This window comes from Pleurodeles waltl, chromosome 7 (genome assembly GCF_031143425.1).
Source record: "Pleurodeles waltl isolate 20211129_DDA chromosome 7, aPleWal1.hap1.20221129, whole genome shotgun sequence".
In the NCBI taxonomy this organism is placed as follows: domain Eukaryota; kingdom Metazoa; phylum Chordata; class Amphibia; order Caudata; family Salamandridae; genus Pleurodeles; species Pleurodeles waltl.
The window spans coordinates 863033403-863050884 of NC_090446.1; the positions used below are offsets into that span (position 1 = coordinate 863033403).

A 17482-nucleotide genomic window follows, 5' to 3' on the forward strand; every position below is an offset into this window, starting at 1 on the left:
CGGTGTGTGGGTCCTTGGTGAGGGAGAGGATGAGCTGGGTGTCGTCAGCGTAGGAGATGATGTTGAGGTTGTGTTGGCGGGCCACTTGGGCGAGGGGGGCCATGTAGATGTTGAACAGCGTCGGGCTGAGGGATGAGCCCTGGGGAACGCCGCAGATTATGTTGAAGGCTTTGGATTGGAACGGGGGAGGCGGACTCTCTGGGTTTTGCCGGAGAGGAAGGATGTGGTCCAGTCGAGGGCCTAGTCTTGGATCCCTGCTTCGAGGAGGCAGATTTTCAGAGTGTGGTGGCAGACAGTGTTGAAGGTGGCTGACAGGTCCAGGAGGATGAGGGATGATGTTTCTCCATTGTCGAGGTGGCTCCTGATGTCATCGTGGCTGCGAGGACGGCGGTGGTGGCGAGGAGGGCGGTCTCGATGCTGTGGTTACATCGGAATCGGTACCGACTAGCAAATTGTGAATGTGCATCGCGATGGGTATTTTGCATGGCGCAAACTGCGATTTTTGCAGTTTGCGCCATGCAAAATGCTTGCTACATCTGGCCCTTAGTGTGGAAGACTCCCTTGACAAACCGCCCTACGGATATCCGGCGCCTCGTTATAAATTTGCAATACATGTATTTGAATAAAAAGGAACCACTCATCAACCTGCACTACAAAGAGAGGCATTATTGCGCGCAGTATTACAACCGAAGCTTAAGGACGAATACGTCTTGCCACCCGTCCTAAAATTCATAAGTCCTTGCCATTCAGGACAGTTAAGACCGCAAGCCTACGTTTCGTTAAGAAGTATTATTTTGCAAAATAAGCGTGTGGAAATTAACATAATTAAATAACGCATAACCACCTTACAATGGAAGTTGTACTTTACGATTTGAGAATTAGTCTGTTAACACCAATTTGATCTCTGAAATAAAAAACTTTCGCGTTCATACATGGCCGCCACGCTTCCTAGGGTCCAACCCGGCTCTGCAGCACGCTCTTTCACTGATCTTTCCTAGTTGCAAAACTCGATCGCCGTTTGGAGCATGCGCACAAAAATTTGCCGTTGAAGATGGCGGACGACAAGGTGAGAGGAGAGTACGGCAGGCTGCATTGGCTTAAGTCTGCTGTTTAATACAGTTTCCTTAAAGTACTGATGGAGGCCATCTTTCTTAATTTTAGGCTTTTCAGAGTAGTCGTTGTATAGTTTGGATAAAGGCTCGCGGTCCTCGCAAGTCACCAGTTATTTTAATTTGGGATTGCAGTATTTTTTCTGTGTCTATGAACTAGTGTTCTCGCTAAAACTGAAGTAAGTGAGGACCTTACAGAAAGAGATAACGCCAATTTAGCATGCAAAGTCGCGGGAAGTAAAGTCACTTGAACATTAATATCACTCCTTGTTTTAAACAACACTACACAAAATACTGAAGTATTTCTCTGAGTTGAATAACATATTGTTGTGCCATACATGTGCACATACCCCGGTTTCAGTTTGTGCTTTATTAGCCTTGTAAATACTTCGCGTACTTGCCTAGCTTGTTAGCATTCTCTGCCGATATTTGGAGTTAAAATTATGATATGGTCAGATGGCTACAGTATGCTTTTCAAATTCTATATAAAATATAATAGGTACAATTTGAGCTTGATTATAAGCAGGAATGAAATAGTTCCGTTATGTGTTGGATACATATGGTATGATAGCACCACATTCTTCTTATCCAGTGAAAGATACATTTTGTCCTGAGATACAGGATAAATATGCAGTCTGATCGGCAGGTAAAATCTAGGCAAGTATTCAAGTTAATTCATAAAAATACCACCCTAGTTAGAATTCCTGAAGACAAACGCTCACTCCACTAAGTTTGCATTCTAAAACATTCAGGTAGTCCCGTGTCAGATATAAGCAGTTGGCCCATTTCTGGTCATTCTTTTGTATTTTAGGACTTGCAGCTCCTTAGTTATAGCGATAAAACACAACTTTAATCAAAGTCAAGACTGGCTCATTTCTTGAGCCATGCACTTCTCAGAACAACCAACATTTTAATTTCCTGCTGCAAACTCAGCCGACACAGTAATTTGGTCATGGTGTTACACACCCTGGGACAGGGGCACACATATGTTAGAGGAGAGATCTGCCTTGGGTGGGTTACAGACAAGCTGGGGCAAAATACTTCGAAAGAACACTTAGTTCCTGTGACGGGGAATATGTACAGCACTTAAACAGATCAGAACTAGCAGCTGATCACGGGAACAATTTCACTGGCGGCAGGGAAAACTTACTCTAAAACAGGGAAGCCCTCGCACCGTGACAGAAGAGACGAACACTGCGAAGTTTACAAATCTAGAGATTTGACCGACGCTGCGAAAATAACACCAAGGCTCGAGACAAGAAACACTTGAATACTAGTTTCATAATGCAGATATATCTCTAAGGAAATACTAATGTATCATGTCTCATAAAACTCTTACCAGATCCGCAGGTCTAGAGACTTTATTAATCTACTCGACCTAACAGTAATGTACTTGACCAGTAAACTGGTCTCATATCGTATGATCCTAGGCACATTTTTTATTTTACAGTTACCTTTTTTTCCATTATCACAAATAACAGTACCCTCAAAAATGTGCGTTCAGCTTTTCTGCTAGACAAAAACTCTATTGTTTAATTTAATATGCTGAAATTGCGCTCCACGTACAATAAGAATCTAGCCCACATATTGGGTTCACATGGCCCCTGACTTCCCTCCTAGTTAACTAATAGGGTAGGGACAGGTATGTTTCTCAGTTTATCTTTTAAAACTCACTTTTAATGAATATATTGCTAAGTAATGTGTGGTAGCATACTGTCATTTACAGGCAGCACATTTTCTATTGAAACAACCACAGACTTTCATACTAACATGCAGTTTTTCTGATAAAACTGTCTAACTTAAAAACAGTAATGTGTAGAAATTGGGTTTCAACAAAAATGTTTGTCATTTGCACATCATCAAGTAAAGTGTTCTGACTTGTTTTCATCCTATTAAAATCTTTGTTTCCATCACACGGAATTATACAAAAATATACTTTCTTAACTACTGAAATATTTGTACAGTTCATCTACAGGCGATTTAAATGTGTTAGAAACATCAAAACTAACACCCCTCTGCTTTCCATTAAAAAAATCCTTTAACTTTGCGGTCTGAGAATGAAAAGTAAACAGCAATGTCCAGAATAAAATAAGCAGCAGATTGTAAGAAGACATAAGCTGACAGTTGACCTCGGTCTTTCAGCACAGATCAACCGGCACAAGATAAAAACAAGGGCAAAGTCATCTTTATTGCTCACTCACTTTCTTAGTAAATAAAACATCTGTTCTTTGTCAGCTTACTAGAATGGGCTAGTAGTCCCCAAAAATAACTTGCCCTGATAAAATCCGACTCGCCATAGCAAGTGGGCCAGTAGCTTTTTCGAGGATTGTTATGCACAGAGTCCAGCACACTGCAGCAGGTAAACAATGAGCGATGTTCACAGGAAAGGAGGCATTCATTCTCATGCATCATGCAGGGAGAAATCAGTACATGCACTTGAACCATGAGTTACTGACACATCCTTACAATCTAAAGCACAGACCTTCTGATCTCTCACAAAGTTTTGTAAAATGTCACTAATGTAGTTCCAGAAATAGTGGATACAGTCATCCTATTCTATTTGTGTTGAGTCCTGGAAGAATTTTGACTATAAAGTTGAATTATAGTTTTTTGAAATTCATTTGTTGCTTTGTAGAAACAAAAATAAATTTAAGGTACCTGTGTTGGTGATAATTGTCAAACGCATCTCTTCAGTGGCCATATACACCTAAAAGGTTTGCAGACCACAAATCTGTATCAAGTTTTGTAAATTAACCTTTCAAAATGCTCATTCTTTGCTATTAAAGTATAGCATAGTCCAAAACGAGCCAAGACTTTCCTCTAGCCCCAAGTAGTTCGATACATAGTAGAAAGCTCTTATATAAAATGCAGTAAATTGTTCAAATCAATTTTGCTTAATTTTTCCTGGTGGGTAGCTCCTTATATATTGGAAATCTCATAGTGTTTTCTTCGGACTCCCACCCTCAATGAAAGCTCATGAGTAAGATAAATAAGGCACACGTCTTAAGTCCTTCTTTCTTGTGTTCGTCATGTATATTAGACTTTTTTATTCTCTGTTGTAAGTTCAATTCCAACGGTAATATCACTTCCACTCTAGCCCTTTTCTGCTTCAGCCAACACGTTTTGGCAGGGTTGTAACCCTATGACTTCCTCGGGGCTGTGAAATACATATATACATAACATGTATAAAATGTATTACCAATCTGTCTCATGCTAGATGTTCTCTCGTCAAAATCATCCATATCCGTTTACAAGTGGAAACCAAATAGGTCTCAAGACCTCAAATAGTGACATATACATGTGTTATAAAATAAATTTGTGCCACAGAAAATACACCTTCTTATTGTCCAGTGAAAATATATACAATATATCCCATATCCTTCCTCATATGCCCCATAACCATAACCAATGTATTCTGACATGCACACACTTGTGGAACCACTCCCTGTGTCAAAACACCCCTATTAGAATCCTTATATCCCCTCTTGTATTATAATAGTCTTTTGGTCTATACCTTGGCGCTATATTGTTGCAAATACCCCATGCTGTTTCTGTGAGTATCACACGTTCCTAATCTTGTTCCTCAAAAATTCATTATGTTTCATATAGCTGTTTAAAGTAACATTATGATAAATTACAAATGTATTTTATAACACATGAATATGTCACTGTTTGAGGTCTTGAGACCTATAAACATGTGTTGGCTGAAGCGGAAGTGGGCTGGAGTGGAAGTGATATTACCTTTGGAATTGAAGTTGCAACAGAGAATAAAGAAGTCTAATATACATGACGAACACAAGAAAGAAGGACTTAGGACGTGTGCCTTATTTATCTTGCAACTGGAGTACAATCATCGGATTGTCACATTACAGGGTTGGGGGGATTCCCTGTTACAGCACCGTCTAATATACGTTTGGGTTAGGACACCGATATAGAGCAGATAATGTATGTACAAGTGTTTGTGGGCCAATAGTCCCCACAAAAACCCGCTTACTTGTTTATTCGAAAGCTCATGAGTGTTGATTCAAAGAAAACGTTTTTGAACTTGCTTATTCAACTTTTATGCATACAGTTGGAGCAATACAGAATTTTCTCAACCTCAGATTTGGAGAAATTTGCATGTAAATGTCTTCTTCTACCTGTATACAACTATGCAAAACTTGTGGATAACAGTGTTGTACAAAAGAGGCATACCTAATGTTCAGCACATTTTTCATTTACAGAGGGATGTGTGTCTAGGTTCACGTTCTCTGTCTGGCTTTCTCTGATCCTTCCTGAGAAAGGCATAAACATGCAGGGTTCAACTGTGACCTCTGTCTGTATTGGGCAGCCCCCAACGGCAGCTCTTAAACCAGTAGATACTAGTATTGTATTTATTTTTCTACAAATACTAAAATAAACTTCAATAGGTGTACACTGTCCAGCTGAGGTACAAGTACTTGGAAGTCAGCAAAAAGCTTAATTGAAACTAGAAACAGTAACATTGTCAGTTTTGCAGAAAGAATCATCAGTGACAACTCTGTGTTATCTGACAGGAATTAGACTAATTAGGAGCAACAGTAACTTCCCACAACTGGCTGTACTTGGGAAGAGGACGTTTAAAAAAAATGTACGCTCTTCAGTAGATGACATATCAGTGGATGTTCACAAGATGTTGATCAGTAAATGGTTCCCAGGAATAGCTGAACTGCAGTGTTAACTGTTTGAAATGTTTTACTTGACAGGCCAGGGTAGCAAAAAAATTAACAATTTAAATACCTACTGCTGAAAATGAATTGGAAGACCTTCCCAGACACCAGATTGCCCAAACCGTCAAAGCTAAATGATAGCCCTTTGAGGTTCTGGGGGCCTGAAATTTCATAGGTACTCTGCAACCTCTGTCAATTCCTGAGGCACTTCACATCCGCCTGAAATTTTCCAAGCTGTAAAAAACATTTGATTCTGGCCTAGATCGTGCATTTGCCCATGAGGAGAAGACTGGGAAAGGATGGAATGCGGACTTGGCAATCCACCGCTACTTCTCGTAGGGTTGGATCCCTAACTTGGGATTTTCAAAAGGGACCTACTAATATTAAGATTGATTTCTGGCATCTGATCTGGGTTAACAACCTGCTGATCACCATGAAATCAGTGAAAGTTAGTTGATTCACTGAGACCAGTCCTGAAGGAAAGCATCTGTTGCTGTTGCCAGTGTATCTAGTCTCTAACTGAAAAGAGATGGGCGATGCATGTTCAGCCAGAAGGCAAATAGGTCTGTTAGAAAGGGAATTTACCACATTTGTAAGAGAGTTTTCTGAACATTGAAAGATGAAGTCTCTTACACTGGATTCCTGGAGATGTCAGAAATACCAATCGTCAACTGAATTGAAATTGCCTGAGAGGTACGCTAACACTACAAAGCAAAGCACCACGGTACTAATGACGAACCAAGACAGGTAAACTGATAACTGTGGTTTTCCCGCAGAATCTTTATGAATTTTTTGCACTTCAGATGAACTAGAACTTTAAGGTGGGGGTTGTGAAAATCTAGACAGACTAGGTGAATGATAATCTTCATCTTGAAAAGATGGTAGCAGACAAAACAGTTGAAATGTTAGAGTTTATTAACTTGGCACATATGATGCTTGGGAAATATGATGCTGAGCAATGGTTCTTCAGTTGGCCTTTTTTAGAAAAAAGAGATTGTACTTCTTGAGCCACTAGGTCTCACAGATCTTGAGAAAAAAACTAGAGGTTGAGGGAGACGCTCTAAAAAAGGCATTGTCTAAAACCCCATGAAATAACCCAGGGCCAATACACAAGGATTTGCTGTGATACTGGCCATTTTGGAAGGGAGTTTGCTAACTGCCTTCCCCCATCATAATGAGATAGCCAGAAATTAAGCTCACCATTCGCTCCTCTTTACATTCCCTTTCAGGGAAAACGTGAGTTCTTAGGAGGTAAAGTTTAAGCCTCTCAAAACCTGAAATCCTGGGAAGTGACTGTCAAAGTGCCTCCTTTCTCTGCTTGCTCTGTCAAAAACTTGTTGGACAAAGACTCTCTTTAAATACTGTTGAGCCTTGTCCAGCAAAGCAAATATAATTTCATTTTTTACTTCATTTCTAGATGAATGAATCGCTGAAAAACTTTCCATCCGCCTAAATACTTGCATACACAGCCATCGTATTGCCCAATTTTGTATTAGTTTTCAAATGAGACATTTTCTGCGGGTTTGGGCCATGGCTGCGTTGGGTTTTCCAAGTAGGCAACTCAACCTTTGAGTCTATTTAACAAGTTAATCTGCATCAATAGAAGAAACCTCCAGTCTAGCCACATCAGTAATGTTCAAAATATGTGTTAGAAGTCCTTCAATAGCCAGCAATTTATCATGGCAGGTGGACAAGGCTTTTTCGACCACATTTGTGGGATCTTTGACAAATTTTGTGAAATAAATTAACATCTGTAACCAGGTTAACCATAATATCATTAGGTGGATTAGGGTGGGGACATTGAGACCTCAGTTTAGACCTGATTTGTTTGTCTAATGCCAAAGCTAACCTGATTGGAACATATTGGCCCACGGGTTCAGGCTGACAGCTGGCAGAGCAGGAACCCACGGGCGAGTAGGTATCATGGACTGAGTTATGTTCCACAGCACCACACAGCAGAAACATGAAATGGTGCTGAACTGTGTTCTTGCTGAGGAAAACCAACTGTGTGAATGTCCTGCTCAGTCAGCAAGTAAAGCACTTGCACTCCGCCAGCAATAATGCAGCATTAAATGTAATAATAACAATGATTTAGTAGCAAAATACACATGAGAAAACTAGTATGGAATTATTGATAAGCTGCATGAATACAAAATGTATCTTCACTGCAAGAAACAAGGACTGCATTTGGTATTCTTGAGTATTGTATGTGTGGTTTATCCATAGTGTACTGCTGTATTACTTTTTTCTTTCTGATTTGTCAGTTTGGTTCTAAACCTTATTGAAACTAGTTTCTCAATGTATTTTCTTTGCGCTGCTATTAAAGCGGGACAGTTAAACACAATAGGAGCCTCCGATTTTGACATAAAATTCAAAATTACAATTATAACTTAATAGTAATTAAGGTATGAGTCATGAGTTTTAGGAGACTACATCAGTCATAGGTAGCTGGATGTCAAGAACATGCAGGTATGTTATTTTCCACTGCCTATGCTGTGCTGTGCTCCTGTTTTATAAAGGTATGTTTTTTTATTCAGCAGGGCATGTTGAAAATTCCTAATTCCTTTTGATTCATAATCATAGAAGCACTCTTTCAAGGCAGTACGTGTGCACTGCTTTACCTTATGTCTTGTTTTTGATTCTAAAGATGTAGAACTAGATAAAAGTTATCCCGCTTGGGGGACAAAGGACAAAAACCATGACTAAATGAGGAGGGCACACATTACCTTTTTTGGTATTTTTATAATATTGCAGCAATTATTTTGGTTTGCCTGTCTCGCAGGATCTCTCTTTCATGAGCTGTATAATCGCCCAGTCAGTTTACATGTCCTTGGTTTTTAGTATGTACTGTAAATGAAAACGGCACCCCACAGCAGACTGAATTGGGGATAGAATTTCAGCATAAAGATTCTAATCTGATCACTTTCTATTCTTGGAAATCTAATTAATTTATACTTCACAAGGAGCTTAAAAGGAGATGTGAAAAAATCCATGATGAGGCAAAGAAGGGAGCGAGTAAAGCTCAAATCCAAATGGCCAATGGTGTGGATTTCCTATAGCCAGATACATTGTTTGGGGTCAAGGGTAACAAGTTTTCATATTTATTTCCTCCTTCGGACAAGGAGGCCCAACCTCCTGCAGCGCAAACCCTTTGGCTGCCAGTTTACTGAACCACATTATAGGGCACATTGTCAAAGGTAACATTTGTGTCCATATGTTAATGCTGTTCAAACTTGTATTATGGTTCATTAATGCAAAGCCTTTATTGTTGGGGTGAGCTCACGCCCTAGTATATAGTAGGCTCAGACAGCACTACTGATAGTAGTTCCAGTGTAAAAATGTGCTCACACGTTTGCAAAGTTGAACAATGTGAGGCTACGTATAATGCTCCCACAATGCTTCTGGTTAGATGTGAATATTTGCAGAAGCTTGAAAGCAATATTGAGTATTCTTTGATTTCAAAATCAAAACTTTCATTAAAAAAATAAATGAGGAAACAAATGTTTTGCTAAGCTGCTGTGAACGTTTAGGTACAATTTCTTTGAAGCATCATTTAGTAAAATGTGTTGATGCATGCTAGTATTTCTAAAAAAAATATATATCCATAATGGAAACATCAGTGTAACCATTTTCAATAAGATTATGGGAAACATGAAAATAACATTGTCAAAGTCATTAGGTTTGACATTGGTTGTCAGCCTTTTGGTTTTGTCAATGCATGTCTTGTTTTAACATGGTTTTTGTAAAACTTTGTTGTTGTGGGAGCTGCGGGGCCCTCACTGTTATACCAAACATTGGCAAAAGCAAAAATATTTTTAAGCTCAAAAAGCACACATTGCCACAGAAGTTCCTGATATTAAGTAAAACTACTTTGGTGCCGATAGGCTCCTTGTAAAAGAAAACAATGCTGTCACTCATAGTGAAGCACGGTAATAGACAGAGAGAGAGAGAGACAGAATTGTAATAAAAACAAAATGTATTGGTTAATACCAGACCTAATTAGGATCCCAATTCTTAAAGGATGTCCCAAAAGTGCACCCATGGCATATGTTTATGCATTAGTGCATATTTACAACCCATGAATTGCCAAGAATTTACAGAAGTAGGCCAGGAAATGGTATTCCTAGAAAATATTTGTGAACTACATTTTAGCACTAGCAAATATGTACACCTAGAATTGCTCATGTGAAAACCTGTTGAGCACAAGTTCACTTTCCCTGCAATTAGTTTTTCCCCCAACTGTCGCAATAAATGTCCAAGCTTTCTGGAAAACAATTAGAGAAGAGCTGGTAAAACCCCTAAAACATGCAAGTCCATAGGTTTACACAGACTCAAAAGAGCATTACAAACCTGGAACTATTGCTTACTGCTACCTACAAACTCAGTATGTACACGTGTGGAAAGGTGGCAAAATAAGGGATTATCTTGTATTCAAACCCTACTATAGTCTGAGCCCCAGCATAATCAGAGAGGCTATTATTAAAGCCCTTATATAATGAGATTGCTGCCATGGTTTGTTGCCGCACTACATGGCACCTAAGGGACAAGTGGATTTTGTTACAGGACAAATAGATTTATGAAGCAACCTGTCCCATGGACAAGTAGATATTTTATTACATGCTACACCACTGAAATGGCAGATGCACGTGTTTGTGTTACAGGCTTTATAAGTGAGATGTGGAAGACTTCCCAATTATCGAGTGATCATTTTAGTTTCCTATCTGGAGATCCCAGTGTGAGGAATTAATGTGTAAAGGTGAGAGGCAGGAGGATGTTGGATTAACTGGTAAAGGTATAGCAACTGGACAGAATTTCAGGCTGTGCTCTTATTCTACATTATATGTGACTCATTACCTTTAGCATTGTGTTTATTTTGTGTGTGAGGCTCCTGTGAAAGTGAGGAAGTTAAACATGCCACGAGTGTTATAAATGCTTGAAATGTACAAAATGGTGTAAGAAGACTAAAAAAGCCTGGGTAAATCCGAAAGCTTTGCAGTCTGTATGGTTATAATAGGCGATAACATGGATAGACTGGATGGGCAAGGCATTCCAAATCTACCTTCAAGTTCCACGTTCCTAAAGCTCCAGATTGATTTATGTATATATGTGTTACTTCTATAGCGCAAACCTAGCCAAAAGGCAGCAGAGTGTTGCGTGGGATCAATGACAAGGATAAAGTTAAAAGTGATGGGGGAGAGGTTGCTGGTTTGTATGCTGATAATGCATTGTGGTATAGTTTCTTTAAAGAGGTGTGTATTAAGCACTTTCCTAAATTGATATGGGAATGTTGTTCCAGGTCCTCAGTGCATAGATGGAAAAGGCCTTGCTGCCTTTTTATTTTAACTGCTTTTTTACAGTCTGCAGTCTGATTATGTCTTGGTTGTGGGTGTGCCGAGAACCACCACAGATGATGGGTGTGCTTGTCTGCGAGATAAGATGGGGTGCTAATTCTGATAGCTTTTTAAATGCTGTGGCTGGTTTTAAAGATGGTGTGGGTCAGCAAAGGTAGACAGCGTAATTCCATCAGGATGGGGGTGATCCAATCACATTTCTGCCTCAGTATTCAAAGGGTCTTTTTGTAGTTTTAGATTGCACACCTACCTCCTGTGAGTTTACAACCTCAAATACCTCTTTATTCTTAAATGTTATATTGATGAAAAGCTCTCTACTCATCTGTCCCACACTGACTTTTCTGTAAAGCTTCTATTTCCCACCTCCTGTTTTGTGAGTGGTTTAATTTGATCTGTGTTAATTATGCAGGGTTCCACACCAAAGCTGAAAGATCTGGCTTTCCTTAAGGATCAGTTGGAAGGATTGCAGCGTCGGGTGGAGGAGGAGGTGCAGGCTGGAGTGACTCAGGTAATAAGGTTTATCCTGCTTTCCTTAGAGTGCACATGTAGTGGTTATGCCCTGTACCATCTCATCTTTGGCAGATGGCAGTGATGGAGCATTCCTTGCAACGCAGGCCATATTTTATTGAATTAAAACTCTGCTCAAAATGCTGATCCATTTATTCGTCTCTTGAAATTGATAAAATACCTCTTCAGTAACGTATGTTGTGTTTCTTTATGCACACTGCCTTCTTTGTTCATCAGTTAAATGGTGGTAAAATGTGTAATAGTGTGCTTTACAGAATTTTAAAGAACGGGTTTGAAAGAATTGAAATGTGTTTAATTTTAAATAGAGAGAGAGTGCTTTGGAGATTTATGAGACTACTAGCAGTATAACTACTGTGTAGCCACAGTTGAAATTGGTGAGCATGAAGAGGTAACCAAAGCCTCCTAGGCCTGTGGCCTTAGGACAAGGTAGTCACTAAAATATACGTTGTGACTAATAATTTCTTGTTCGGTGTAAGCTTGCTAAACAATTACAATTGGTTAAAAAATCACTAATAAAATGTAAAAGTTCTTTGGAAAGTAATTCTAACCTTTGAGCAGGCAAAAGATATAGATTAGTGTATTGTGCTATAGCAGATGTGGTATTGTGCATAGCAGAGAAGCCTATTATACCTCCACCATAGACCGTTGACGTCCAACTTTATGCCTTAGAGTGCTATCGAGCATAACCTCTACATGCTGTGTAGCTGTAAACTAAATTGGTGTGTGGTTTTCGGGAGCCCTTCGTGCCCTCCCTTTTGGACATGCAAAAGTTCTTTCCAGGCATTATTAGCTAAACCGATGAAGTGTTCACAATTTGCTCTGTCAATAAGCTTCTTTGCCAAACTGATGTGAATATTTTTGTTTATATGGATAGTTAATAAAAACATTAAAAACGCATATTGATTGCGTTGCAGTGTCAGGCAAATTATGGTCACCGACGGCCGTGCATGGTCACCGAGAAGTATAGTTGAGTTTGACATAGTAACCACAACACAAAGGCTGTACATTGAGCAAGGAGAGGAAAAAACAAGAGGAGGAACAGGGAAAGGATACAGGGACAGTGAGAAGACTGTTTGGGAAGAAAATAAAAATGAGGAGAAGTGGAGCACAGTAGAGAGTGGAGAGGAGCAAATATAGGGATGGCATGGAAGGGAGGGTAGGGCGAGGGATGATAAGAGATCAGGGAGGCAGGGAAAAGATGATGGTGGGGAGAGAGAAAGTGGAGGGGGGAGAGGACAGAGTGAATGTGGAGCGGTGACTAGAAGGAGAGCATAAAAGTATCGAAAAGGGAAAAGAGGAAGGATCAAGCATTGGGGCAGCACGCAAGGAAAGTGGGCAGGGGAAACAAAAAAAGATGGTGAGAGTGAAGGGAACCACATGGAAGGGAGGGTAGGGTGAGGGAGGGAGTGAGGAAGGATGAGAGAGAGCTGAAGGAAAAGGTGAAGGGGAGAGATTGAGAGGAGTGAAAATGGGGGGAAGTGGATGGGGGAAGGAGGTGCTGCAGAAGATAAGAGTCAAGTAAAGGGGATGGGAGGGAAAAAGATTAGAGGGTGTGGGGAAGAAGGGGAGTGAGTGAGGACAAGGAAAGGATACACTGGGTAGGAATGGTCAAGATCCGAGGTGAATCAAAAAGGAAAGATAGATAAGATTAGAGGTAGGAAGGAGAGTGGTAAGGGAGGGAGAGGGGTTAAGTGTTGGGATCAGAATAGGTTGCTACTTAGTGGTCGCAGTAGATAAAGAGGAGCGAGTAACCAAATTGTAATGTACAGTAAAAGGGAGAGAGCTCGTACGAAAAACAACATATTGTTAAATTAACAGGCAGATAAAATCTCAAAACATGAGTCTTTATAAGACAGTGGAAAGACTGAAGGGTAGATTTGGTCCTGTTCTCTGCAGAATGAGAGTTCAAGAGGAGAACGGAGTTTCTTGAGAAATACTGGTGGGGAGTTGAGAGGTTCTATAGCTGAAGGTTATTTTTGCTGCCAGAGAACTTGAGTGGATGTTAAGTTGATGAAGGAGAGAGTAGACTGCTTTGTAGATTAGACATCCCTATTTAAATTTGTTTCTGTTCTCTAAAGGAAGATTGCTTAGCTCAATTAGGATTGAAGTGATGTAATCAAATGTCCTTGACGGGATGGTTTACCATGCAGTACATATTTAAGAGGCATCAAAGTAGCTTTCAGGGTGTCAACCAGACATGATAGAATTAGTGTGTGAGCAGCAGTTTGTAAATAAATGGGAGGAGGAAGCTTCTGTTTATGTTTTCCAAGTCATGCAGGTGAAAGTTAGCCATTCTGTCAAGTGTGTGTTTGTAATATGAGTTGCTGTAGATACACATGCTCTGTAAACTCCTTCTGTTTAAATTAGGGCATGGATCACTGCAAGTTGTGTTTATTAGAAGAAGGTTTTCTCATGATCTTTACTGACTCCTCCCTTGTCCAGAATGCTTCAGGAAAAAGACTCCTCCTAAGATTGTTTTTATTTTATTTTTCTGCCCTCTGTTTCCAAGTTTCAGTTCCAGCTTCGGGACCAACATCATCTTTTCTGGAAAGTTTGGTGCCAGTTGTCAAAAATTCACCTCTTGCAACAAAAGAAGACCTTACCAGATTAGTGCCCATGTAGGATTGAATTCAGCACCTGAAAAGAAATTGGAGTCTAATCGAAAAAGACTTATTTGAGGGAGGAGGTTATAGAGAAATCGTCCTTCTAATTTTGTCCTAAATGCAACACCACATTTCCCTGTCCTCACAAGCTTCACCAGAGCACAAGAAGTTGTCCTGCTCAGCGCTAATGGCATTAAAGTGCAAGAAGACCATCCATCACTGACGTGAATGCTGATGGGCCCACCACAAGATGCAGTGTCAAGACTCATTCGAGTTGCTGGACCTCTTCAGACCCAGGGATATCATGGGCACTGATAAAGAAGCTGATGAGACTTCAGGTATACAACTTGCACAGGGAGCCTGAAGTCCAGAGGTCTTTTTATATACGCTTTGGAGTTTGAGGAGGAAGAATTCCCATTGTGTGAGAGCAGAGGTGCCACAACAGAAACTGCGCATAGAAGCTAACTCAAGGTTCAACCCCCTGAAACCTCCCCCCGAGTAAGGATCAATCTCAAAGTGTCCTGACATTTGGATCCGACTCCAGCTCCAGGCTCCAAGACAGCTGGATCCTGAAAGACAGCCTTTAATCGTGTCTAAGTAAGCTATCACTTCATACACCAGGAGGACCTCCTCGGATGCACACACCACCACCATTAACGCAGTTGTCTACTTACTTAGACCACGCCTGACTCTAAGGTAGCCCCTGTGATCCTGTAACACCTACGGACGGGCTTGCCCTTTGGGAAGATTACCATATTGACCTCCTTGGCTGATCCTGACCTAGAGTCCTACCTTGTGGAGACCATCCTCCCCTCACTCCACCACTGTGTACTATCCTGTTATCCATAGGGCAACACAGCGTCACAGTATTAAGCTCTGCATGGTGGAGGAAGAGGACAACTTTTTAATTTAGTTGAAACACCTTCTAAAAGCACGACATCTGGTGCTGCTCCTCCACCAGTCAGAGAGCAAGAAATTTGATGTGGCTGGGAACCAAGTGTCTGTGGAGTAAGTTAGTCAATGGAGGATAACCAGTTTAGTTGGACTGCTGTCCAGGTGTGATCGCTATCATGTGGCGAAGTTGCTGAAACACTTCTGAAGCTCACTGCAGAAGGGGGTGAAAAATTGGTCACGGAACGCAGAGTAATATCTAATGCCAATATTTGGTGTACCCTGAACTCTGCTGATACTGTTTCCTGGGAGATCAATATGAGCATCCTGCTGAGACACCAAGGCTGGATCAGAGTTTCAGGTTTTAGACCAGAGGTTCAACAGTATCTAATTGGTGTCCTGTTTGATTGCGAACATCTGTTCGCACCGTGGTTGACAGTATGTTTGAGAATATCAGGAAAGACATGGAGACTGCTAAGACCGGCAGGCCTCTGCAAATATAAACACCCAGGTCTACCTTCTGTAAATAGCATGCAAGAGAAGGCCCAAAATGATTGGCTCCTCAATAGCAACAGCAACAGTCCTTTTAGAACACTTAGAGGCCCTAGTCCTTTAGTAGAGGTGAATCCCGCAGCAATGGTAGAGGTAGAAGCACCAGCAATGGTGCCTTTACCTCCAAGCAGTGATTCGCCCATTATTTTCCCTCATCACACACCTGTCAGGGGAAGATTGAGGTTATTCCTTCTGCAGTAGGAGGAAGTAACCTTAAAAGAATTGTCCTTTTGGTGGTACAGCAGGAATAGTGGTTGGAGTTCCGCAACAAGCCATGACTGCAAACGTGCCACTTCGTTACCACGTAATGAATCAAGATCATCTATGACTGTTACAGAAAGAAATACAAACGTCCATCACCAAAGGTGCCATCGAGCTGGTACTCTCTCACCAGCGGGGCCAAGAGGCTCTACCACTCCTACTGCCTCATTCCCAACAAAAGATGGAAATCTAAGGGCTTTCTAGGCCTCTAAACTGCTACATCCTGTAAAAGCACTCCCATCACCCTGCAGGATGTCTCTCCATCGCTCTGCAGAGAATATCACTTGTTAACCCTAGACATGAAGGACGCATACTTCCACATCCCCACACATCCTCCACTTCCTCATCACTAACTTCACTTTGTGGTAAGTGGTCAACACTACCAATTTAAAGTTCTTGCCTTCTAGATCACTACAGCCCTAGGGTGGATTTACCAAATGGCTAGTGGCAGTAGCTGCTTACTGCCACAGAAGTGCCATTCATGTCTTTACTTAGCTAGACGTTAGGCTGGTTAAAAGCAGCAGCAGAGAGCAGTGCCTACCACACACTCAGACAGCAGTGTCCCTGTTACATACGCAAAGACTCAAAGTCAATGTGAGAAAGTCACATTTCATGGCGCAGCAGATCCAACCATTTCTAGGGGCTGTGTTAAATTGTGTCATAGGGAAACTTGCCGAAACCAACAGAGAGTGTTGATATTTCAAAGGGTGCTGGTTTTTTATTTGTTTATTTTTATAGACACTGTCCTGTGTGGTCAGGATGGTATTGAAAATGTTGAGAAAGATGATGTAAGGAAATGCCTCCTTGGCATGGTTGCCCCCTGACTTTTTGCCTTTGCTGATGCTATGTTTACAATTGAAAGTGTGCTGAGGCCTGCTAACCAGGCCCCAGCACCAGTGTTCTTTCCCTAACCTGTACTTTTGTATCCACAATTGGCAGACCCTGGCATCCAGATAAGTCCCTTGTAACTGGTACTTCTAGTACCAAGGGCCCTGATGCCAAGGAAGGTCTCTAAGGGCTGCAGCATGTCTTATGCCACCCTAGAGACCTCTCACTCAGCACAGACACACTGCTTGCCAGCTTGTGTGTGCTAGTGAGGACAAAACGAGTAAGTCGACATGGCACTCCCCTCAGGGTGCCATGCCAGCCTCTCACTGCCTATGCAGTATAGGTAAGCCACCCCTCTAGCAGGCCTTACAGCCCTAAGGCAGGGTGCACTATACCATGGGTGAGGGTACCAGTGCATGAGCATGGTACCCCTACAGTGCCTAAACAAAACCTTAGACATTGTAAGTGCAGGGTAGCCATAAGAGTATATGGTCTGGGAGTCTGTCAAACACGAACTCCACAACACCATAATGGCTACACTGAAAACTGGGAAGTTTGGTATCAAACTTCTCAGCACAATAAATGCACACTGGTGCCAGTGTACATTTTATTGTAAAATACACCCCAGAGGGCACCTTAGAGGTGCCCCCTGAAACTTAACCGACTATCTG

General features: G+C 41.2%; 1 protein-coding gene across 1 annotated transcript in view; it reads left to right on the plus strand.

Annotated features, from left to right (window-relative positions):
• The first annotated feature begins 954 nt into the window (after nucleotides 1-954).
• LOC138245643 (SLC35A4 upstream open reading frame protein) overlaps nucleotides 955-17482 on the plus strand; it is a 44306-nt gene continuing 27778 nt past the window's right edge. Inside the window, exons 1-2 of the mRNA XM_069199386.1 lie at nucleotides 955-1066; nucleotides 11558-11656. Coding sequence (XP_069055487.1) covers nucleotides 1052-1066; nucleotides 11558-11656 — 114 coding nt within the window. The 5' untranslated portion in view covers nucleotides 955-1051. The remainder of the gene's footprint in view (nucleotides 1067-11557; nucleotides 11657-17482) is intronic.